General features: G+C 42.6%; 1 protein-coding gene across 6 annotated transcripts in view; it reads left to right on the forward strand.

Annotated features, from left to right (window-relative positions):
• ANKRD44 (ankyrin repeat domain 44) overlaps positions 1-27,177 on the forward strand; it is a 744,373-nt gene that overhangs the window by 388,724 nt on the left and 328,472 nt on the right. For all 6 annotated transcript variants that reach the window (XM_085648750.1, XM_085648754.1, XM_085648751.1 and 3 more), the window contains exon 10: positions 22,383-22,497. In XM_085648750.1, the coding sequence (XP_085504876.1) occupies positions 22,383-22,497 (115 nt within the window). The remainder of the gene's footprint in view (positions 1-22,382; positions 22,498-27,177) is intronic.

Below are 27,177 nucleotides of genomic sequence, written 5' to 3' on the forward strand. Positions count from 1 at the left end.
ACAATTTTTTTATAGCGTGAACTTGACCCGAATCGGGTATCAGAGCCTTTTACATAGCACCAGTTGCATTCCATGAGGAGACATTCATTTTTGTATTGAGGGTCTTGATCCTCTTACCACCCCTGGCACAGATTCACCTGAGTGAAACTTTGAAATAAAACTGCTAATATACTCTGACAATGGAAGTACTTTTAGTCAGTATTGTCGAAGGCTTATCTGTAGAAATGCAGGGTTGATGGTAAACATAGAATCATTTGTTCAATCTGCTGATGCAAGAATACTGCTCAAACTTCCTCCCACCAAAAATGCTTTAGAGGCCAAAGCTCTCAAACTGAATGAGCCCTAAATTGATTAGCATTAATATCCACTTTTTTCATAACTTCTTTAACCCACCTTGCTAAAGTTAGATTAGAAACTGGTTTATGCGGATGCCTGATCGAAATCAGCAACTGAGAATCACCCTGTCTCCTCAATTCCTGAGTTCTCCTCTCATACACTTTCATACAATTTACTAAAACAAATACTCCTGACCCTCTTCATTATGATAAAATATAGTCCTAGACATCATCGTAGTCATTTTTCTCACATACAAAAACACTCAAGGCTGTAAACATCTAGAAGTAATCTCTAAAGCCCTTATATCAGAAACCCGTCAAAAAACAAGAAACCAAACAAAGCAGCATAGCCAATTTAAATGACAAACTCCTCAGCGTTAAACCTCATTCCTTCCCCAGCTTACTACCTCCTTTAAAACCAAATCCACATCCCAACGAGATGAATAGTTTGAACCTGGAGAAATCTCCAACCGTACATTTCTCATGAATCAAATCATGTTGCCCCACAAGCACTCCATCCACCAACATATGTCCTGCAGAAACCATTACCTACATAAATTTACTGAACTATACGACTGCCTTGTTTAACAAATCTGCCAAATAATTCACTAAATGGGCTGAACTGGGATCCAAACCTCTTTCTGAACAACAATAAATCCATCTTTTTCATGCCAACATATATGCTCTCGTGGTACCTGGTGCCCAAGACTCCCTGATAAGTTTTGAAGCTTCTGATGATACACCTGACACGTGCCCAATTCTCTAGAAATAATCGAAGCTATCAACAGCAAATGTCTCTTTAACACAAGCTTGTGACTCTTCCCCAACGCATTCAAAAACAACCCCGGAAAGCAAGGTAACGCAAATGGATTGTCTATCAACAAACTCGTTACATATGGGAAACACACCTGAGATAGCTAGAAAGGAGTCACAGTAATAACGTCTGTCCTCCCCTCCCTACTTTCACTAACAACCTCTGAATCATTGAAAAAGGAGGGAATGCATAACTGCAACCCAAGTTGCAACTCTGTAGAAATGTATCCATTGCGCTGGCATCTGGCTCCGGTTTCCAACTGAAGTATATCGGCAGCTGAGCATTCAATCTGCTCACAAACAGATCCACCACGAATCGACCTCACTTCCTCTCCAAACTGTTGGAAGATCTGCTTGTCCAACCTTCAAGCACTTAAATCTTTTTGATTCCTTGATTCCAATCCGTCAGTGAATTGCTCAGTCCTTCAATATACCATGACTGAACCATGATATTCCAACTCATGCAGAAATGCCAAACATTCTTTTGCCAAATTTGCTAAAGCTTTTAAACGTGGACCCCCTAATCTGTTGACATACCTAACCTCCAACACATTGTCCATTTTCAACAAGACACAGCACTTCACACGATCCCTGACAAAGCACTTGACCACAAAGAAACCTGCCAGCAACTCCTGGTATTTCCTTCTCTCCTACAACTGTTTCCCTCCTGTCTTCATTGAGCTGCATCTTGTTTCCCAGCCTTGAAGGCACATGTCAGATTCTATGACCATCTCTGGTAGATCTCCAAAAAGAGCCCTTCCCTTCCATCCCTCCAAATTGGCCATCCACCAATCCAATTCCTTTTCGTGCTTCCAAATCCAATTTCATTTTTGGGGAATATCTTATCTTCAAACGAAGATGGTAAGCCTTCAGCCTCTGCAAAGCTCTGTAATGCGAAGGAGCTGAGAAGATCACCTGAAATGAAGCTAATAATAAGCCCAACAATCTTGCCAACTAACGTATTGAAAGCCAGTCAGATGTCTTCACCCTCCATAACTCCCTGCTGATCTTCCTCACCTACTCCATTGGTAAACTCAACACACAATCCAACGTCTGTATCTGAAAACCTAAAGACACCACCCTATGACTCGGAACCAGACGCAATTTCACTATGTTCGCCATAAAGCCCAGGTCCTCTATAACGCAGACTGCTAGCTCTCTTTGCTCCAGCACCATCTCCCTCATTTCTGCCATGACCAAAATGTTGTCCAAATACACTATTAATTGGACATTTGTTGATCTCAACTAAGTCGTTATCGGTCGACCATGGAGCTGACATCAAGCTGAATAGGAGACACCTGAACCTTCACATTTTCCCCTGCCACTGAAACCCCAGATAATCCCTGTGTTCCAAACAGATTGGTACTGTTAAATACTCATCATTTAATTCCCCATGTGCTAGCCAATCTCCTCTTCTCAGGAGATCCCTCAACAAATTAATACCTTCAATCTTGAAATTATTGAATTGCAACCAATCATTCAGATACCGTAAATTGATTTCTGGTCTTCTCTACCACAAAAAATATTCTTTATAAATGTTCTTGAATCCCTCCATACCCTCTCTATTGCACCCTTTCCAAAAATGCTTCCACCTTTTGAGTGACCAAAGCCTCCTGCTCCTTTTGAAACTTATAGAACTCTTAGTCTCTTTATTTGCATTGGCAACCCTACAAACTCTATACGATAACCCTGTACTGTCTCCAAAACCCACAGATTCGCTGTGATCTCTGTCCAATTTGTCAAAAACTGGGCAACTTCTTGCCCTTCCGTTTTGATGCGGAAGGATGAAGCCTGGTGCCTGGTATTCGCTGAGGGGCCTGAATCCTCACGAAAACGATGCCGGTGTGATCCCATATGCTCGCCTGGGGAACCAAACCTACATTCTCCTGGCCCCACCAAATACCATCCCAATATCCTCCTTAAACTTCTGAATTGAATTGAAAGTTCCAATATATCTGGACATATCCTTCACAAACTCTTTATCAAAAAGCAATTCTGTGGCTTCTGACCCTGACTCTTTATTTGCAAGCTTAGCCTACTTTGGGTCTGTTTTCATGAGGATTCTCCTAGTCATGTCAACACAAAGGCTGCATTAAAGTTTCCCAATAAACAAATGTCCTTTTCACCCACAGATGCATCTCATCTACATTATTGACTGTATTATTCATATATGCCTCCTCGCACATATCAAAAATCTTTCTCAAAGGATCCAGCACATCCAACAATCTATCTTGACAGCCTTTTAGGCCCTTATCCAGACACTACCTAGGATCCCGACTAGATTTATTTAGAATCACCAACATTTTAGGAACCAACTCGGGCCTATATTCCACCTTATTATCCATGCTGGCCTTGGACACTCCGACCTTTGCCAAGTTCTCACCTCCTTTGGCATCTCTCGTCTGTTCTCAACATACTGAGCCACATGATTTGCTGGGGTCCACTGAGAAGATAAAGGATGCTGAATAAGAAGTGGATCAAACATGTCCTCTCCAAAAGGATCCAAAAATCCTCTAACCTCTTCCGCTTTTGTATGTTCCCACTTTTGTCTCAACCCTAGTTTCTTCCTGACCTGAATCCTCACAATCAGAAGAGCAACTTATTTCAACATTATGGCTACTTGAAGATTCATCACAAGCAACCGCTTTGTGACCCTTTTTGTGGCCTTCATAGCCTTTTCCTCCAACTAGAAATGTGTCACCCTTTTCCTTTTTTCACCAGGACCATCAGATCCTCTCAAAATATGGGATTTATCCCTATTTCCAACCAAATGTTTCTTCTGTGTTGCCTTGTGTCTCTCATTAGACACACCTGCCTTCACCTGTGAGTCCTCGACTGACCAAAAATACTGTTCCTCCAACTTGTCAGTCTTTTTCCTTAAATCAAGCACTAATCTCTCTACACAATCCTCCAGCTGAGATGCTAACCCTGAGAAAGGCTTATTTACACAAGCCTGAACCTTCTCATCCAAATTTTGATACTCAACTGTGTCTGTCTTAATGGTGAAATTATGACTACTTCAAAACTTACTCCAAGATAGCCTGACTGCTCCTTGTCAAAATATAACCGTATTTCCCAAACACCTCTGATCCTGCTGACAAAGTGTCTCCTCACCATAACCCCTAACAAACTTTATTCCAAGAGACAAATGCCCAAAATGTGGTCGCTGCCATTCCCTACCTCCAGCGCTAAAATTACTCAAATCAAAACGGCTGCCACATGCATGCCAAATGTGCTTCCTTACAGCAGCCTGAATAGATGACAACATAAGCGTTCGCCCTCCAGCACACAGCCGGGTATGAGAAACAGTGGTCGCTCTGAAGTGGTTGAATGGTCATCAATTGCGCATGCCTCCACAAGCAGGTGCGCGCTCACACTCAGCCGCTCGAGTCTGACACGCACCCTTGTGCTGCTTTCAAATAAAAGCACACATGCCACCAATCCTAAGTCCCATCTATTCAGTAAAATGAGACAAACTATGCTGCAGTCAGTCCCAATCTACTAAAAAGGCTTCAGTTATTTTGAATCAAACCAAATATGTAAACTTTACAAACACGAACCATAAAAACACCCTAGACCCTTTTCTGAATTTATATATAAATACAGTTCTACTAACCAAACGTCACATGCTGCCAATACCAACTTCTTCAAACACATCACAAATCCATAATAATCGTACCTAATGCATTTCAGACATCCTTTCCATAAATTCTCAGACTCATGCAAAGTAATTATCTGTGCGTGAGCAGCAACACAGAATGAATGGCTGTGTGTTCTGAGTACTTATGCATGTTTGGGATGTTTAAAGGGTCTTGTTCTAATCAGAATTCTATCCTTGTTGCTGATGTGTGAGGGCAATAAAGAGGATTATGCATAATATTAGCCTCCGTGCCAGAAAATTGCATAATAGTGGCATTAGTCACTTGATAGGTGTAAGAAAATACAACGGACGTTTAGGCATCCCCGCAATGTATTTTACCAGCCGGTAAACATGTGAGCCAGGTAAAAGATCATTTAGCTTTAACCGTGATAGGAAGTAGGACACGTGGTAACTAGAAATGATCTAAGAGAGTGTAATACAAGGCGATTAAACGCATTAGCATAGAAAAGAAAACCAGTTTGATCTTCCTGGAAGAAAGTCTCTCAGCACCAAAAAAACGCTTTAGGTAGAATATTGATATATTTACATCTGTTTCAAGATTAGAAGCTTACCTTTGACTACATTTAAATCTGTTGCTTGTCTTCTTGAGATTGACTCACCCTCACCAAGTGAAAGAAATGTGGATAAGCCCAAACATGATTGCTCAATGTATTTCTAAACCTATTCATGCAATCATAATTTATTGCTATTCCTGGCAATGCATTCATACATGCTTGGTATGGAAACAGGGTTGTGCTCTTTTCAGTGAACAAATTAAAATTTGCTGAAAGCTTTCCTATTTATGAACACCTGTTTCAATATTTAATTGTTCAGCCAAATATCATGAGTGCTAATGATAAGTAGTCATTGTGACATTAAGATGAAAAGATGAACCAGATATGACTGACACCTCTGAATTGAGCCTTGCGAATCTGACAGGCAGGTATGGAGGGAGCAGAAAAAAGAGGCAATGACAAAGCGAAACTGAAAGTAACATATTACATGGAGATGATAAAAAAGTGGGAAAAATAACATCCAAAACAAAAAGTTTGAATTTGCACAAATAGTTGACTCTGTAACTGGAGTGCCAAGAAAGGTTACAATAGCCACCAGGAACTGACAGCATAACTGCCAAATTGCCCAATGGCATGGGTTTTTAACCAATATAATTTTGGATCCTTCTGTTGTGTTGTAGATGCTTGGAAAATACAGAAGTACAAGTCACAAGTTTTGGCAGCCCTCAGTGATGGTGTTCTGCATGACATGGGACAGAACAGAGGGTGAATGAAGGAAATAATCAACACTTATAGTAGTACATTTTGTGCGTTGAAATAAACTGGCATGCCAGCCTAGACATAGAGTTGAAGGAGATCCTCTTTTCCAAACTGAAATACACTTGCCTTCTGCTATCCCAGTTGATTTAGCTCACATGCTCTGAGGGCTTCTCCAACACTCTCTCCCAGCACTGGTTTCTATTGCCATCCAATGCAAGTTTCACATGTAACATTCAAAATTCACATTTGAAACAAAAGATTGCACATAACATCTCATTGGAAGGTATTATTATAGCGATTCCTTGCTGAAACCCAAAGACTGCAAGAAAGACCAAAACAAAGGTTAATGGCAGACCTGGAAGGCATATATGACACTTAGCTATAGCTAAAAAGGCAATCAAGAGTGAGGGGAAATGCAGGTGTGGAACTCTGGGGCTGGGCTAGCAGTAAGGCAAGAAAATATAAGGTGAGGCAGATGTTACAGCCGCTACATGAAGTGACAAGATTGCACTAGAGATTGTCCAGCGCTTGTTAGAAGTAAAGAGGTGAGATCAAAATAGATTCCTTCACTTGCTTTAATGTGGGAAACATGATTTTCTTTACTGGCAGAGTGCTAAACATTTAAGAAAACAAAAAAGTGACAGGTGAATACTTGAATAGTTCTCAAACACTAGTTATGACTCACGGCTACCTTTCACAACATTGTTTTTCGTCCACTCTACCTAGAGACCCACTACACGAAAAACAGTCCTGAATCTGCTCCAGTAGGTACAGCTCAGCCCAATCTGCCAAGCGACCTGTACTCTAGATAGGAACACAAGTAACCCAAGACTGGTTCAGCATTTTAAACCTTTTCAGTGCGGTCCAGCTTGAGTACAGTGGCACAGTGAGCAAGAGACCCACATCAGGGAACACCAATCACACTAAGGGTGCCTCATTTAGAAAACAAACAAATTATAGTGACAATACTTGAAATAATCTCGGTCATTGGTAATTACCCTCACCACATTTCAGACCCTCGTTTATAGCCCACTATGCAATGCGAAATACAAATAGGGCTCCGGGTCTGAGCCAGGAAGAGGGCAAGGAAGGGTGGTGTTCGGAAACAGGTTTGGAAGTTAATAACTTAGGTAACAAGCCAAGGAAAAGACGAAGCAGTTCAAAGGGAATTCTGGCATAATGCAGGGTGACAAAAGGTTCAATCTGAGTTCTATCCCAAAACTACCAGATCAACTAATCAGGATTTGTAAAGCGCTGCTACTCACCCGCGAGGGTATCCAGGCACTGAGAGACATGCTGCTTGGATGGAATCCGTTGAACAACCAGGCCTTGAGTCCCATTTTGAATTCCTGAAGAGAGGGTTAGGTCTGGAGGTGGAGGCTGTTGTAGGACTTTGTGGTGAGGTAGGAGAAAGAGCGTCCTTCACCTTTGCTTTTGCTGATGCTGGGGGTGTAAGCGAAGAAGAGGGAGGCGAAGCACAGGTGTCTGGAGGGTTGGTGGAAGCTCAGGCAGTGGGCAATGTATGCAGGTCCTTGATTGTGCGGGCTTTGTAGGCGTGTGTCAGCATCTTGAATTGACATCTCTTGTGGAGGGGGAGCCATTGGAGTTTCTTGAGGTGTGATGTGGGTCCGTTTGGGGAGTTCTGTATAGTCCGTAGTCTCTTCAAGAGGTGATTGGTGATTCCTATGTAGAGTGTGTTGTCATTATCCAATCGATTAGTAATGAGGGCTTGAGTGATGGTACGTCTGATGCCGACTGGGAGATCTTTTGGAACATGCGCAGAGTGAGGAAGCAGGTGAAGGAGACTGTGTTGATCTAGTTTTTCATGATGAGTTTGCCATCTTGGTTGATACTGAGGTTCTGGGCATAGTCTGTGGGAGTGGGTGAGAGTCCTAGTTCAGGAGGCCACCAGGATTTGTTCCACAGGGAGTTGTTGTTCACAAAGTTTTGTCTGTGTTGAGTTTGAGGCAGTGCTGTGCATCCAGTCGGAGATGCTGGTCATGTACAAGCAGACTTTATCTCTCATAGTGGATGAGTCTTCTGATAGCGAGAGGATGAGCTGGGTGTCGTCTAAGTAGGATATGATGTTCATTCCATGTGTTCTGATAATGTTGGCCAGTGGGGTCATGCAGGCGTTGAACAGCATACGGTTGAGGGGCGATCCTTGATGGAGCCGCAGATGATGCTCTTGGGTTCCAATGTGGAAGGCCGATCCTCAGGGTTTTTCCGGGGAGGAAGGATGCAATCCATTTGAGGGTGTCCTCTTGGATTCCGATCTGATGAAGCATCTTGATTAGGGTGTGGTCGGACACAGTGTCGAAGGCTGATGAGTGTTCAAAGAGGATCAAGGCGGCCATTTCTCCCTGGTCTAGGAGTGTTCTGATGTTGTCGGTGGCTGTGACCAGGGCGGTTTTGGTCCTATGGTCTATATGGAATCTGGATTGGGATAAGATTAGAAGATCATTGTTCTCGATGTATTTCGTAAGTTGGTTGTTGATGGCCTTTTCGAGGACTTTGGCGGGAAATGGGAGCAGAGAGATGGGATGGTAGTTCTTGAGCTCGTTGCGGTCAGCGGACGGTTTCTTGAGGAGAGGTTTAACTACAACGTGTTTCCATTCTTCTGGGAAGGTGGCTGAGGTGATGAATGTGTTAAAGATGGCGGTTAGCCCATTGCTGATGGTTCTGTTCTGATGTTGCAATTTGTATGATTGGAAGAAAGGCACTCTATTTTTTAAGAAATCTGTTTCAAAAATAATTTTAGAAAATCTTTAAAGGAAGGGGTGCTTCCGAAATGGGGCTGTCTGTCTGAACAGACCCTGGAATGAAGTGTTTAGTAATGCAAGTGCTTCGCCTTGCTTCGGAGCAACATACCCACCAGCCTCAGCTGAAAATGTTTTTAGTTACTTATTGAATTTTCACAATTTCATATCAATGTTGTTAAATAATAATTAACATATATTCGCTTCACTATACAAACTTTTCAAAGTAATTCATTTAATCAAAATGTACATTTCACAGTAATGTTTACATTGAGTACAGGTATCAGAATTTCAAAATGATCTATATTCGCCCAATGCATTTCGGGCCTTTAGCGGCCCTTCGTCAGGGGCTTCTCTGCAAATAAATCAAAAATACAAACATTTTAACGTCGGTGTACAGGAGAGCAACATATACATGTGATACATATTTGAAAACTCCACGTAGTTTTTCACATAGAAAAAAATGAATGTCCTTTTATCAAAGAGAAAGGTTTGTGATGAGGATAATCCACAGTAAAACGATCACCCAGTGTAGTGAGAAAATGTCGTGCAAGAAAAACAAAACAAGGTACCTGATTGTCTGGTACTCTCCCTGGCTGTAAAAAGGTGAAAAAACACTAACGTAACTAAAACAACTTAATTATCAATATCTCTTCTAAACAATTCTCGAACCATCAAATTAGGACTCTGAACAAAGGATTAGGATTCGTTCCCACATATCATACCAACACATTGGAAAACGAGATTACGTTATTCAAGTTCATGCGAGTCTTAAGACTGAAACACTTTTTTTCAACGTTTGTAATGACAGAGGGTCCACTTCCTGAAAAGGAACTAGAAGAGTTCAGACGAAAATCCACGTTTCAAGCACCTATATCTCATAAAATCCTAGATGCGTTTGAAAATCTGGTGAAGAAAGATTTGTCTAAGATGAACACCAAAAAGCAAATCAGAACCAATCTCACCAAATCTGACCAATCTATTCTTACAAATATCGCTAATGACAATGACATAAACATCAAAAAGGCAGACAAGGGAGGAGCCATTGTCATCATGGATCAAACATTCTACCATCAAAAAGTTATGGAACACATCTCAGATTCAAGCACGTATCTCCTTTTAGACGGAGATCCCATTAACCAACTTACAGTTACACTCAACACCATTTTAACTAAAGCTAAAGAAATGGGATGGATCACAGACAACACAAGATTATTCTTAACCCAAGAGAATCCAAGTACACCTGGATTATACATGCTGCCTAAAATCCATAAAGATCTTTTCAATCCGCCATTTAGACCCATAGTAACCGGGTGCGGGACCATTTTTGAACCCATTGGCAAATATATTGACTGTTTTTTACAACCTTTTGTTCAGGAATGGAATTCCTACATCAAAGATACCACTCAATTTTTACAAAAACTACAAAGGGTCCAGATCACTCATGAAAGCTTATTGTGTACTTTGGATGTGAAATCCTGATATACTTCCATCCCTCATTCTGGGGGGATGGAAGCTGTTGAATGGGCATTATTAAAACAAACTACCTTGAAAGCAGACAAAATCTTTGTACTAGAAATGTTGCATTTCTGTTTACATCACAGTTACTTTGAGTGGAACGATCTGTACTACTTACAACTCAAAGGCACATCTATGGGTTTTGCGGGGGCGCCCGCATACGCGAATACCTACATGGCCCATTTTGAAGACCAGCACATTTACCTTGACAGTGAATGGACGGATAATGTTCTGATGTATGTGAGATATATAGACGATATCTTTTTAATCTGGAAAAATAGCCCGGAAATGTTGGACAAAAAGATATCGGAACTTAACCTAAAAAATGAACACATACAATTTACAAACACCATCAGTAAACACTCATTATCTTTCTTGGATGTATTGATAAAAATCAAGGATGGTATCATTCAAACAGAAATTCATCATAAACCCACTGACAAGAACAACACCTTGAGATTTACCAGCTTCCATCCACAGAATTTATTGAAAAATCTTCCTTTTTCACAATTTTTACATGCTAAAAGGATATGTTCATCAGAACAAACATGTCAAACCAACACAGAGAGTATGAAGAAGAGGTATCTATCCAAAGGATATCCTGAGGAAATTTTGAATGAAGCAATTACCAAGACCCAACAAAGGACAAGAGAAAGTCTACTACAACCTGCACCCAAGAAATGTTCCACTAGACAAGTCTTTGTGTCTAAGTATTCCACAAGTTCTAAACAAATCAAACAAATCATCATGAACAGATGGGACATGCTACAAAACGAAGAGGATTTCAAAGATCTTTTCAAAGAGAAACCTTTATTTGCATATAAAAGATCGAAGAACATCAAAGAAATTTTATCTACCACATCCAAGGCTACCACCTTAGAATTCAAAGGCACGCAAAGATGTGCCAACTGCGTACATTGCAACAACGTAATAGCAGGTGACCTAGTACACCACCCCTCTACGGGGGAAACTATCAAATTGCATCACAGTTCCACTTGTGACTCAACCAACGTTATCTATGCTATTAAATGTCCGTGCGGACTTCTTTATATAGGGAAAACAGAGAGAAAAATAAAAACTCGAATCTCTGAACACAAAAGCACTATTCGTAATAACAACCAAAAGAGTAGTTTAGCGGTACATTGGAATAGGTGCAAACATTCCATTTCCCAACTGAAATTTCAAATCATTGATAAAATGGTCCCAGTCCCGGGCAGGAACCTATCTAAATCTCTTTTACAAAGAGAGATATTTTGGATCAGGAGGTTGAATACACAAGATCCCCACGGGATTAATGAAAAAGTTGATTTAGCATGTTTTTTGTAAAACGATGCTTTGGCAAGCTGTAGGAGACATATAGACGTCAATATCATGAATGTCCACAACTGTTCACACTGTTTCAGTTTCTATCTCTTTCCAAGAGGCACATTCTGAATTCTTTTCTCTCTTTTTAATTTAATCTTGCACATTATTTCCATATTCTCGTTTGTTCATTAGTTGTGTTTTTTGGGAACAGGTTCCCTATTGAAAGTTGCGGCCGAATTCATCAATTACGATTTATGTAACAGGTTCCCATTCGAAAATGGCGGCCCGTATTTGCTGTAGAGAGTCTTAGTCCTATTTCTTTGGCGATTAGAAAGGTTCCGTATAAGGCAGACGCCGCTTTGATGATTTAGTACGGCTTTGAGGAGCACGGTCAGCTGTTTTTTGGAGATTACGAGAAGTCAAGATATTTTCACAAGTAAAGGTGAGGGTCACTTTTGTTTAGTTGAGAGGAATACATACGAGGGGCATAGGTACGCAGCAAAGTAAGTTAAGTATCGCTAGTAAGCATTCTTTTGTGTACGTTTTTCTTACAGTTGATCCCGTGAAGGAGTTTGGGTTAACGAGGATCAGTATCATTTCGCAGGTCAGTTGAATCGAGGGACGGCTGTCCGGTTACGTTCTTTTACTGAGGGGTGTAGATTGTTTAGTTACGTTAGTGTTTTTTCACCTTTTTACAGCCAGGGAGAGTACCAGACAATCGGGTACCTTGTTTTGTTTTTCTTGCACGACATTTTCTCACTACACTGGGTGATCGGTTTTACTGTGGATTATCCTCATCACAAACCTTTCTCTTTGATAAAAGGACATTCATTTTTTTCTATGTGAAAAACTACGTGGAGTTTTCAAATATGTATCACATGTATATGTTGCTCTCCTGTACACCGACGTTAAAATGTTTGTATTTTTGATTTATTTGCAGAGAAGCCCCTGACGAAGGGCCGCTAAAGGCCCGAAATGCATTGGGCGAATATAGATCATTTTGAAATTCTGATACCTGTACTCAATGTAAACATTACTGTGAAATGTACATTTTGATTAAATGAATTACTTTGAAAAGTTTGTATAGTGAAGCGAATATATGTTAATTATTATTTAACAACATTGATATGAAATTGTGAAAATTCAATAAGTAACTAAAAACATTTTCAGCTGAGGCTGGTGGGTATGTTGCTCCGAAGCAAGGCGAAGCACTTGCATTACTAAACACTCTGTTCTGATGTTGAACATGTTGTGGGGACAGGGGTCCATGGGTGCTCCTGAGTGGACAAAGTGTATGATGGCTGTGGTGGTCTGTGTGGTGAGCTGTTCCTATGGGGTTATCCGAGTTCGGAGCGAGCAGGCTGTGGGTGTCGGAGGCGGCAGGTTGGGGTTCGAAGTGCTTAGAGAAGGTGGAAATCATGTTGTTATTAAACCTGAGAGATGCAGAAGAGATTTGATTTGAGTAGCATAGATACTCTGAGCAGATGATACTGACCCCTTCCCAACAGCATAACAAAGGCCCTGTGCATTACAAGAGGGTTCTCATGAATCAGCTAGCAAAAGAGGCACCTGTTGGTGCTCAGTGACTTTTGTTTATCCTGGGAGGAGTTGCCATGGACAGCATCATGAGGGATAGGTACTGGCTTATGTTGATATTGCTCTCTGACATTGCTTTTCTCTTCCCCGTGAGGAAGCTGGCAGTTTTTTTGTTTCAGAGAGGCTGTAGAAAAACAGAACCACACTCTGACCTCCTCTGGTAATGCCTCTGTGAATGTTGTGCAAGCAATACAGAAGCAACCATCTATGTTCCATCCTGGAAAAAAATAATTTGGAAGCAGTGAAGATGTGAAGGAGCAACATATGTGCCTCACCATATACTGTGAGATCTCCTTGTGGTTTATTTTTGGGATAAGAGAAGTTAACAGAATGCCACACAGGTTAATTTACATTAAAATACACAACTTATATTACTGATGAGACAAGAACACTCACAGTTGCATTCAATGCCCCTTCATGTAAGTTACGAAAAATCATTGACCTGGGGACTAATAGACTGTGGCACATTAGCATATACCAATATCAACACAGACAACTGGAGTTATATGATCACGTGGCCATGACACCAGCACGACATCCAGAAAAAATCCACATAAGAGCTGGGGAACATAGAAGCACTATCAGATGCCAACGTAACAGCACTAGGATGACAGTCCATTTTTTAAAGTTTAAACATAGCGAGAATGATATTAGATGGATCATCATAGAGAGGAATAATAATAGTAGTCACTGAACCCCCACTCAGAAACTACTACTGATGAAAGAACAAATATAGGTATATGCCCTGAAAACTCACATACCGAGGCTAGGCTACATAATGCGTAGCACATTTCATCCACACATTCTGTATGTGTCATCTTGCTTTGTCTATTTTCCAGATGAACTCCATTATACATTAGCTAATATGATATTCTTAACCTGTTCTCGTACACATTTATATACGTAAATATAAACATTCCCAGGATTAGTACAGAAGGGAATGAGCTACTCCATTTAATGTGAGGGCTTTACTAGCCACCTACTTCTTGCATCAACTTTTTTCATAATCAGAAGTAGCTAAACATTATGATAGGATAAACATATTAAACCTTAAACCATATAACCACCAACTGGATTATTACTAGTGCCCTTCTCTTATAACAAAAGACACACAGATGATGGACGGAATGCAGAGCAAATCCAACATTCTCCCCCAGTCAATAGATCTGGGTTAAATCCATCGTTTTTTTGCTCACCATGCCACCCCAGTTTGTACCCAGCCATATGCAAATCAGTCTTGACCCTGTGCCTCATGGAAACAGTCCAGACCGAACTGCAAAGCCAGGTCCCCCCGGACCAGAAACAAGCATCCTGGGATCGGATTCGGGAAATCACCCCTCATCAGCCAGGCTAGCTTGAATCCAGTGGCACAGTGAGCCCAGGACACCACGTCTGGGCATACCCGGTGCACTTAGGGCAAGAAAGCAAAAGAGACACAGATGATGGACGGAATCCAGAGCAAATCAAACATTCTCCCCCAGTCAATAGAGCGAGGTTAAATCCATCGTTCTTTTGCTCACCATGCCACCCCAGTTTAGACCCGGCCATATGAAAATCAATCTTGACTCTGTGCCTCATGGGAACAGTCCGGACTGAACTGCCTGGCCGGCTGCTTGGGATGCGGAAACTCCTGCTGTCACTTGTGAACCCCTATGCCCTAACTAGCCCCTGCTGCACGATGCTGGGTGCGCGGCAAGGGGTGCGGCCTGCGGTGCCAGTCCTACCCTGCTCGTCTCGGCTCTACGTCCTTTCTTCCTCCTACTCCTTCACCCTATCCCCTTACCCTTCCTTGCTCCATTAACCTTGTCCCCTATGTTCTTTAAATGCTTTTCGTGATACTTATGTAACTTGTCACTGTTGTAAAATTGTAACATTAGTGTTCCTCATGTAAAACGCTTGCTCCTATCCCCTCTCCCCCGAATCTCTCCCCTTACCTGCTACACCGCCTAGCCCCCTGTCCTTTGTGCCCTTTGACTAAGCACTCCTTCTACCCTTGTTTGGGAAAGATCCAATATTTATACTCTGGAGTCTCAGCGAACCCGCTGAGAGAGTCCACAGCGCCAAGGGATCCACTCACAAATGAGGTATGGTATGGCCCCCCTTGCCAAAGCACTCCCTCTCCCCTTTTTGGGGAAGGATCCAGTATGTAGGCCTTGGAGTCTCAGAGACCCCTCAGAGAGTCCACTGCGTAAAGGGAGCCTCTCGCAACAGAGATGGGGAAATGATACCACTTCCTCTAAGATCACAGCTTACTGGACTTTAAACGCAGCTTTGACTCGTCTTCCGGTTTGTGTCCCCATCGCCCCCCCCCCCTCTTTCCACGCTGTCTCTCCGCCTCCCCTCCTCTTTCCCTCCTTCATTCTCTGTCTACTTCCCCTGCTCCTTACCCCCTCCCCATAATCTCTCCCCTTGCCTGCTTTTTCCCTTACGTAGATGTGCTTATTGTTTATCTCGACCTTACAAGTAACTATGTTGCCATGCTCTAATAACTATGTAACCTTTGTAACGATGTAACCTGCAACTATGATCTTATACTCATGTAAAGCGTTCTGATACCTCCGGGTCTAGCCAGCGCTATATAAAACCTTTAAAATAAAATAAATAAGCCAGGTCCTCCCTGGACCAGTAACAAGCATCCTAGATCTCTGTACTGGGGTGAATGTATGACATTGGTCTGCATTCTGTCCATCAATTGTTCTTTTTGCGTTTGTCACCCCGAGTGCGACGGGTATGCCCAGACGTGGGTCCCGTGCTCTCCATGCCACTGGAGTCATGCTCTCCTGGCTGATGAGGGGTGAAACCCCAAAACCGGTCCTAGGATGCTTGTTTCCAGTCCAGGGAGAACCTGGCCTGGCAGTCCGGGCTGGACTGTTCCCATTCTGTCCATCAATTGTTCTTTTTGCTCTTCTCCTATAACAGCCACGATCTCAGGGAATTAAATACTCAAATACACAAGACATCACATACTGTCGAATGAAACAAAATATAGGTAGGGTCGTCCTTAATATAGTAAACTACTCTACAAGACAGTGCTGTTCCCATGATTAGCTTTACCCTTGAGTTCGACCGTTCGCCCATACTCAGGATACATGAGACCGTTTGCATCTGGTCTCCATGGTTACTGATGCATCGCTTACGAGTAACATCATATCGCTCACCGTTTGATGTCACACGCACAGGATGTTCTGGACATTGCGCATGGAATCTATGGGCTGGTGGCTTCCATGCTCTTTAAGAGCAGACCTGTAACAAGCATTTTCCCTATTTCAACTAAGGCTTTTAAAACCATGGTTGCCTTTGAGGCCCATCTCTATAGCTAGCCTGTATACCTCTCTAACTTTTCTGATGTCTGACTACAGAGGGCTCTCTATGTACCTCCATTCATGAGGCCCTTCACATATCCTGAGTACGGTAAGACTTTTAACTGGCATGAGTGTGATATTGTGATTTTGGCCATTTACAGGGCACTGAATTTTACGGAGTTAGTGGTGGAGTCAAAATACTGTCTCACACAAAAACCTTGGCAGTCTGGGGGTGGAAGGAACATCATGATTTCTTCTTCCATCCATAGGTCAACGGCCGATCATCTCCTTCTTTCGGCGAACGCTTTGCTGATGCTAGATCCCAAAGCACATAGTTATTTTCTGGTTCTTTGCGCTCAGCTATGGAGATACCACTTAATCAAAATCAAGCAAAGAGCTCTCATGATTATTGGCAAGAGTGTATTTTAGTTTGCATTGGCTAGCGGTACCCCTGCTGCAGCTGTGGCAGGCATTGGTGACCCAGTCATCAGAAGGGTTTGAGGTTGTCAGCCCGACTCCTGCGGTTGGTATGTACGACTAGTGTATTGACTCTGCGGAGCAATCAGCATAAAGCACTTTCTGTCACCTGCGGGAACACAGTGATCAGCTATGGAAATCCTTGAAACTGTTATGCCCTTTTGTAAACTTTCTGCTAGCAGAGAAGACTTGGGATATGTTATAAGTGGGGAGGGAGGGATTTGCTGGGACTCCATCAATCACACGAGTACAGGTGACTCTGCAATGGCTGGTGGTTTGCGCAGCAGGCCAACCAACACTACGAGTTGATCACTTTCCACTTTTTGGGGTAGCCCATTTTCTTTACTGTAGCATTTATATTATAGAATTGTGCGCATCTTTGGCCCAGTAGACTGAACTTGCATCCTCTGAAGAGAAATATTTTGCTGTACTACGCTGTGACCAATTCCTCAGTACTGTTTCTCCAAGGTAGTTTTCATGTTCAATTAAGTGTTTATGTCTTAAATCTTTTAGCTTTGTTCTGGTGTCCTAACACCTGTTTTCAACGCTATTCATTTTATGCACATTTTACGCTACTGCTCGATGCACTTTTTCTTATATCTTCAACACTTTATAAACATTTCCGTGATACTTCTTTTTAGTGAAGCTTCTTCATTAATATTTCACTTCTATTTGGTTATTTTTCTCTCACACTTTTTCTTTCTCTAAGCACTCACTAGTTGTTGACACAGAGGGTGTCTTTCGGTACATGAGATCTTTCATGGACCACCAGATGTAACAGTACACATTTGATAAATGCACTTTAGATATAAGGGATCATCTGTTTGATATGTTGCGAGACAATGTTTACCTTTGCTTATGGGCTTTGCTTTGAATTCTACAGCCTTGAAAAAGTTGTTTCACGATGAAACACGTCTCGGCTGTTTTTCAAGTTGGATTTGAAAATAAAGAATATGGAACTATCCTTTGGGCTCTATGTGCTTATTTCCATGTGCTGTTGAACACAACTAAAAGGACCCACTAAAAACACGGACCTTGGTATCTTCTGTTTATGGTGGTGGTCTGAACATTATTTCAAAACCAACACTGCTTGTCAGGGCCGAACTTAGAAAACGTTTTTCAAGATGAGGAAACTCAAAAACACCTAAATTACCCAGATTTGGTTTGGAGCTGTACTTGTACTCCTAGTCCGAACTACGAATAATACTTCATTATTTTTGTTTCTGCAAGAGATCATTGAAAACCGTTTAGTGGCCAATTCAGTGCATAGCTGAGCCTTGTTACTCCAGTCAAATATTCACCAATATGCAATGTGCTGAAGAATAAACTTGAAAACTGCCTCTGCCCATCTGCTTGTGCCATGAAATCAAATGGTAGGGAAAATACAGTTAATAATAAAATAATATAATAGAGACTGATGTGGCTAGGGAATTAAGGGTCAGGTGTACTAACCTATTTTGCTATTCAAACTCTTCTATTAGAAAAAATTGGGGTGTTTGCAACTGCAAAATAGGTTTTCCATATTTATGAAACCCATTTTAGGAGTTGATAAACTTTCACCAACTCATAAATTGGATTTCTGAATTTACAATTTAAGAGGGGCATTTTGTAGGTGTCCCTTCCAAATCACAAGTTGGTACCCTATGTATAAATGGTCGGCAAACTGATTCCCAGTTGAAAACTATTGAAAAGTACCTACTTTGAAGCCTTCACCTTTGTGAACTATTAAAAACGTTATAGGAGGAGTAGTCAGTAGTCCATGGGACCACTACCAACTCTCAATGAAAAGCTTTATTTTTTATTTTTAGAAAGCAGCCACATTTCCTGTAAGGAACTCGTGCTGCTTTAATACAATTCTGACCACCATCCTTGAGATTGCCAGAGTGAGTTGCTATTTACAATGTACCTTAAAGATATATATTAACTAGTGCGGACTCTCCCCATTTTTGAATTTTGTGAACCAAATTATTTGAAACATAGGTTGGCTTGCAAAATTCAGTACTAGTTGTAAAAAGACTGTTTGCAAATTGACTCATTTTTGCAAGCGGTGTAATGATACATTTGACCCCTAGTTTCTTAAGTTCCTATTTTTGGTGCAGGGAATGTCACAAGGGGTGCACCTTCTTCATGCAGGAACTGTTTTAACCTACTGTCAAGTTCCCAACTATTTCCTTTGAAGATTCTTTTCCAGAAAAGGCCAATATATTTATATATATAAATGCACATATATGGTTTTAGAAATGGTAAACTCGCACATTATGTGTTTAATTATTTATGCAGAATGGTATTGTACAGGCAACTGAGATTCCTTGAGTGTGCAAGTATGGAAAACAGTCGGGCAGTCTGTTTTTCAGTTTAATTATGTAAAAATGAGCACTTGTCACTTTAAATACTGGTAGAAAACCATGGTATGTCATGTGATCAAGGACCCAGGTGGTTCAAAACGCGTCATGGCGGCTATGCACAAGAAAGAAAAAGAAAATTACACTCATAAAGTTGAGTTTGTGCCTTATTCGATTCCAAGAAAAGCTGGGAACCGGCTGGAGAAAGGAGAGAAATATATATATATATCTATATATCTATATATATATATATATTCACTGAAAAAACCATAGGTTTCACACATGTTATAGTTAGCGGAAATTTTACTGATAAAAAACCAATGAAATTCCCCCGTTATAGTTAGTGCAGGCAACTATAACTCACGCGACCGCAATCCTCTGCTGATGCTAATACTGTATTTAGACACTTATTTGCCCATGTCTTCTTCCATACATTTTTAGCTATACATATATTACAAATATTTTTTTTTCATAAAGACACATATGTCATCAGCAGAAGATTGCGGTCGCGTGAGTTATAGTTGCCTGCACTAACTATAACGGGGGAATTTCATTGGTTTTTTATCAGTAAAATTTCCGCTAACTATAACATGTGTGAAACCTATGGTTTTTTCAGTGAATTTGCAAGGTTTTTTAAATGCTAATTCCTAACTATAACGTGTGTGAAACCTATGGTTTTTTCAGTGAATTTGTACGGTTTTTTAAATGCTAAGTTACTTTACGCCATTCGTGGCGTGCGCGCCCACTTAACGCAGTTCGTTCCGTGCGCACGCGGTGCGCATCGCGCACCGTGCGCGCACAGTGAGCACGCGGTGCGCTTCGCGCACCGCGCGCCCACTTTACGCAGTTAGTGCCGTGCACGCACGGTGGGCACGCGGTGCGCTACGCGCACCGCGTGCCCACGTTACGCTAGATGGGCCATGTACGCACGATGCGCTTCGCGCACCGTGCGCACATGGAGGACATATGATGCACTTCGTTTTGAAAGGTAATATTTAAATTTTTCGTATATGTTATAAGCCATGCATAAATGGTGCCCTTCGGGCACCATTTGCACACGGGGTGGAGAGAGTGTGGATAATTTTTTTTTTTTATTATTTTTTTTAAAAATATTTTAGTTTATCTCATGTCAAATAAGCCATGCACAATTGGTGCCCTCCGGGCACCAATTGTACATGGGGAGGGGAGAGTGTGGATAATTTTTTTGTTATTATAATTTTTTACCGTACGCGTACGGTAAGCGTAATCGGCGAAATTAGAGAAAAAATAAAAATTCCGTTTTTGGCCTTGGGGGATCTTTGGGGTCTCCCTCAATATTGCTATGTGTGTGGGAGCTGTCTAAACAGCCCCTTTACATGTTTTTGTGCTTTATATTTTAAACATCACTCTCAGTGCGAGAGAGAAAATGGCGGCCGCCGCTTCCTGGTTTCGGCCGATTCGAATGTTTACTAAGATCTAAGAGCCAATCAGAATCGCGCTCGCGCACGCCACCGTACGCGTACGGTAAGCGTACCGTAAGCGCACCGTAAGCTGGCTCAGATATATATATTGATTTAAAGGCTATTTTCTCAGAATCTACTGAACAGATTTACACCAAACCTACAAAAGGCACTTCCTTGACCTGAGGACTACCTCTCTGCCAAATTTCTAGTAATTCTGTTCAGCCGTTCGGGCTATAGCCCTGTCTAAAGGTCCTATGGAAAAATGCATGGGAAAAACGCGTTTTGGGACCCCCCTTTTATCTCAGCCCCCGCTTGACGAATCCCCCCGAGACTTTCAGGGTAGGAGCGGAGCGTAGCGCCCCACCTATTTTGAAAACTTCGCGAGGATTCGTCGACCGGCGCCAAAGTTATTCAAAATAGAATGTTGCGGATTTCCTATGGAAACGTGGTCCTAACTATAACTACCTACTGGCGACCGCCAGTAGGTAATATATATATATATATATATATATATATATAGAGGGAGGGAGGGAGAGAGAGAGAGATCATTTTTTTTTGCCAGAGGTACACGGGAAAGTCTTTATTTTTTGTGTTGCATTTCCACCAATTTGTGCATATTTTTATTTGAACAATATTGGCAAATTCATCACAATGATGACTGCCTACATCTGATAGTAGTGACCTGCGCTTATTGCCCTCATATACGGCAGTCCCCATCAGGGGTTCCATGTAATTCTTGATCCCTCCGGAAATTGTGTTTTTGATCGAATCTCAGAAATACATCATTCCTGATAATCTCAGGGACATTTCACCAGCAGTGACTTGGCAGAAATATCGAGAATTACCACAGGAATTGGGTATATTATATCTGATTATTTTGGTAAATCGCGTTTTTGATGGGACCCCAGGGGGAGAAGGTTGAATCCTATGGTGTGACCATACCTTTTACATGATCGATGCCGCTGGATCAGTAATTTGGGTGCGATATTCCCCAGGGACCTTTGATAGGCACTTTATGGACATCTTACACTTGTGACTTGTTTCAACTTTTATGTACATACCCTTGCTTGTATTACAAAGGTGCACTTTCTGCAAGATATTAATGTAAACTTGTATGCTGAATATAAAAGCAACCCAACGTTATTCCATTTGTGAAGCGATCTGAAACTGTTTGGATTTGGTTAGGGCCATAACACTTGATAATAAAATAAAAATATATAAACAGGGCGAATTCAAGGCGACCTTTAAATTTGGTGCCTTTGGCGCCGGGAGACAGTCATCAGGCTCCGAATGTTAAATGGCTAACTTCCTCCTGCCACGTGCCATTCTGATAGCGCTCCGACACTGATGGCGCACGAGACTCCTGCATGATGTAGACATTTCTCTCTGCGTGTCCTTACATATGAGAGCATTTTGCCTCAGGCTGTCTTTGTTTCAGCTGTTGCCGTAAATAATCTGCCTCGACTAGAATAATAACCGCTTGAAGCGTAGGTTGGAGTGATGAGAACTGACATTTATTGTTACCGGGTCACACGCGAAGTCGGAATGTGTTACACTGTGTTTAAATTGTCTCTTCCAGGAGGAGAAATTGACTGTGTGGATAAGGATGGCAACACCCCTCTCCACGTGGCGGCAAGATACGGCCACGAGCTACTGATTAACACCCTCATTACCAGCGGGGCGGACGCGGCAAGGTAGGGTACCGGACCACAGCTGCGCTAAAACCACCACACTGTGGACGCCATTTTGTGGTCTTGTGTGCAAGGATGTGGGATGTCATATGCCAGGTGTATTCTGTAAATGTTTGTAATGTACTTATCATGGATGCAGGCCTGGTACATTATTAGCTGCGCTTGCACTGACCAATAAAGAATCCAAGGTCTCGCTGGAGCTTGGCATAATACATGATTAGCTGCTCCAGAACAGACCATTAAAGAATGCAAGGTCACGCTGGTGCTTGACATGGTACATTATTAGCTGCTCCAGAACAGACCATTAAAGAATCCAAGGTCACGCTGGTGCTTGACATGGTACATTATTAGCTGCTCCAGAACAGACCATTAAAGAATCCAAGGTCACGCTGGTGCTTGACATGGTACATTATTAGCTGCTTCAGAACAGACCATTAAAGAATCCAAGGTCACGTTGGTGCTTGACATTGTACATTATTAGCTGCTACTGAACTGACCAATAAAGAATGCAAGGTCTCGCTGTAACTTTGTATGGTACATTATTAGCTGCTCCTGAACTGACCAATAAAGAATGCTAGGTCTCACTGGAGCTTGGCATGGTACATGCTTAGCTGCTACAGAACAGACCACTAAAGAATCCAAGGTCACGCTGTGCTTGGCGTGGTACATTATTAGCTGCTCCAGAACAGACCATTAAAGAATGCAAGGTCACGCTGGAGCTTGGCATGGTACATGATTAGCTGCTCCTTAACAGACCACTAAAGATTCCAAGGTCACGCTGTGCTTGGCATGGTACATTATTAGCTGCTCCAGAACAGACCTCTAAAGATTCCAAGGTCACGCTGTGCTTGGCATGGTACATTATTACCTGCGCCTGAGCTGACCAATAAAGAAATGAAGGTCACAGTGGGCATGGCGTGTGCTAAAGTTAGCTCCAGAACAGGATATTACCGTACAGATTAGCTGCTCTCCAAGGGAGGTATTCTCTTTTGATTTTTGAGTGTTTGCTTAGTACTTAGCACAGACTCAGCCTGTTATGTAGTGATTGTGGGCACAAAATGGTACTGGGGAAAGAATGGAAGGTAAAGCTGGGCTTGTTCATGGTACAGTTAACTCCAGAACAGACCATTAGGGTATGCAAGGTAATGCTGGACATGGCATGGTACAACTAGCTAACGAAAGACTATGTTTGACAGTTAGCGCCTGAACAGACTAGTAACATACAATTATATTGTATTCCGAGGAAGGGATGCATTATTCCACATTCTCTTAGCTCATAAATATATAATGTACTTCTCATGAGCTCAGCCTGGTAAATGGTTAGTGCTTTAAACACTGTATTTAGAAATGAGTAAAAGGTAACACAGCATGCCATGGGATGGAATAGCCTCAGAACAAAGGCCCTTGTGTACCTACACATTTCCTCATAGACACAGAGGAGGCTGTTCAGAAAGGTAAACTTAATCTACACGCTTGAGTTTACTCTCACACTTTTGAGTAACTTTACTTATTTTTACTTATTTTACTTATTTTTGCCTACTCACCATTTACGAGTGCAAAGTTGCTCAAACGTGTAGACTTGTATGTCCTCAACCTCTGAATTGAGGGGGTGGGGCCTAATTTATGAGTGTAAAATTACTAGTAACTTTTTTCACATGGAGACCGGAGTCTCCGCCACTGGGGCGTGGATCTCTCTGTGGTAAAGTATAGTGAAAAGTTTATTACCTTAAAAATAAATCAGTAAAACTATTTTAATGTTAAATAATAATATATATTTTTTAAATACTTAAATGTAGCTGATGGTCCTTTGAATCCTTCATCTGTACATTGGACACTGAACATAAGCGCTAGATGCCAATCTCACACTAGCTGATCTAATTGGATACCAAATGGACACTGTACCCCAGCACAATTGTTGTTAACAGCTACCTAGAAGTAGGTACGATGGTAGTATCCACGAAACCGCCCTCATACTAGTACTTGATTCTTTACTAGCTACCAAGCAGCACCCAGGGTTCCTTGAATGTGATAGTCACACACATTACACTGCACCGCAGACCCAAACTCTACACAAGATGCCAAGCAGCACTGGATCCAACACCCAGCCCTGGGCACTGCAACGGATGGGTGTTGGAAGGTACCGACTGCACCCCTCCCTTGTGTCCCTTCCCTACATCATGCTATGATTGTAAAGCGCATTATCTTCATTTCAGGGAATCGTGTACAACTGCTGTCTGAGATTTCCCTTTTTATTGGAATCTAGTGGTGTTATTTCATGTATCACCTCCTCCTAGTAATGGCTGTTTAGTAAACAGCACTTTTCATGCTGGGATTTCAGCATTATAGTGTAAATGTTTAAAATTGAAACTACAAATCCCAGAATGCCAAATGTTTGTATGGGAATACATGGCTGCTGCACCTGACCTGTGTGTGTATAGCTTGAAAACCTGCTGACCATGCTCTACCCTCATCCTTTTCCCATTCTCTGTGAGAACAGCCTGAGCAGCTGCTGACGGTGCTGTGCATGAGAGAGGCCTGAGCAGCTGCTGACGGTGCTGTGCATGAGAGAGGCCTGAGCAGCTGCTGACTGTGCTGTGCATGAGAGAGGCCTGAGCAGCTGCTGACGGTGCTGTGCACGAGAGAGGCCTGAGCAGCTGCTGACGGTGCTGTGCATGAGAGAGGCCTGAGCAGCTGCTGACGGTGCTGTGCATGAGAGAGGCCTGAGCAGCTGCTGACTGTGCTGTGCATGAGAGAGGCCTGAGCAGCTGCTGACGGTGCTGTGCGTGAGAGAGGCCTGAGCAGCTGCTGACGGTGCTGTGCATGAGAGAGGCCTGAGCAGCTGCTGACTGTGCTGTGCATGAGAGAGGCCTGAGCAGCTGCTGACGGTGCTGTGCGTGAGAGAGGCCTGAGCAGCTGCTGACGGTGCTGTGCATGAGAGAGGCCTGAGCAGCTGCTGACGGTGCTGTGCATGAGAGAGGCCTGAGCAGCTGCTAACGGTGCTGTGCATGAGAGAGGCCTGAGCAGCTGCTGACGGTGCTGTGCATGAGAGAGGCCTGAGCAGCTGCTGACTGTGCTGTGCATGAGAGAGGCCTGAGCAGCTGCTGACGGTGCTGTGCGTGAGAGAGGCCTGAGCAGCTGCTGACGGTGCTGTGCATGAGAGAGGCCTGAGCAGCTGCTGACGGTGCTGTGCATGAGAGAGGCCTGAGCAGCTGCTGACTGTGCTGTGCGTGAGAGAGGCCTGAGCAGCTGCTGATGGTGCTGTGCGTGAGAGAGGCCTGAGCAGCTGCTGACGGTGCTGTGCATGAGAGAGGCCTGAGCAGCTGCTAACGGTGCTGTGCATGAGGGAGGCCTGAGCAGCTGCTAACGGTGCTGTGCACGAGAGAGGCCTGAGCAGCTGCTGACTGTGCTGTACATGAGGGGCGGGGCGGTTTCTCCATTAGGACTCTGGGGTTGCGCCACTCTAAAGTTCCTACATGTTTGCCTCAAAAAATATTAAATTGATTTATTTAGAAATGTTATTGTATCTCTAAACAAATTGAGGTATTTAAATGTGGGCTGTCTGTCCTAGGCTGCCAGCCCTGCCTCACTCTGAAGCAGGAGGCGGAAGCCCGGCAGTAAATCAACTTTCTGCAATGTGGCGCGCGACACAGGGTTATATTTCTAATGCCCTTTGCTGCCATTGTAGTCTATGGTGGTAGCCACTGTAGGCTAGTGAGGCTGTCATCGTCCCCTTGGACACACAATAGCGCTGGATGCAAGCACGTGTGATTTGGTGCCTTGTTCTCGGTAATGATAAGTGCTATAATGCTAATCTTGTGTTATGTATATTGTGATGAGACCCCCTGATCATGCTAACTTCCCCCACCGTGACACCCCAGGCACTGGCTGCAGGGTGCTGGGCCTTTTAGAAGTGGAGCTTCTAGATTTGTTTCCTGCAAAACTGATCCAGAAGATGAGCAGGTTTTTGTTTCCATGTGAAGTTGATCCAAATATCCAAGTCAAGTTCTAAGGTAGAAATATGTGCTTATAGTAAAGACAGTTACATGTTGTATGGCGAAGACAGCTACATGTTGTATGGCGTTAAAACTGGCCCGGTCTTTATGCCCTTAACATTAATGACAAAAACATAGATTGATTTACAAACAATGAATGTTAAAAACGTTAGGTAAAGCATGTCAGCGATGTAGTTCCTCTTTTATTTTACATGTTCTACTTAATCTTGCGGCGAGAAAGCAAAATACACACAATTGATGGACGGAATGCAGAACAAATCAAAACATTCACCCCCAGTCAAGAGATCTGGGTTAAATCCATCATTCTTTTGCTCACCATGCCACCCCAGTTCGGGCTTGACTGTTCCCATGGGGCACAGGGTCAAGACTGATTTGCATATGGCTGGGTCCAAACTGGAATGGCATGGTGAGCAAAAAAACGATGGATTTAGGCCCAGATCTCTGTACTGGGGTGAATGTATGACATTGTTCTGCATTCTGTCCATCAACTGTTGTTTTTGCAGCTCCTTAATCTTGCATTCATCTAGAGTGTTAGCTATTTCATCATGTTGTGTTTCTGTCTTTTTTTCGTGCATCGTATTACTCTTGTGTAGTGCATACTTTGAGTCGTGCCATGTATTTATGAGGGGCTTTGATTAAGTGCTCTGGGGCTGAGGCTGAAGGCAAAGCA

Source organism: Triturus cristatus, chromosome 3_2 (genome assembly GCF_964204655.1).
Source record: "Triturus cristatus chromosome 3_2, aTriCri1.1, whole genome shotgun sequence".
NCBI lineage: Eukaryota > Metazoa > Chordata > Amphibia > Caudata > Salamandridae > Triturus > Triturus cristatus.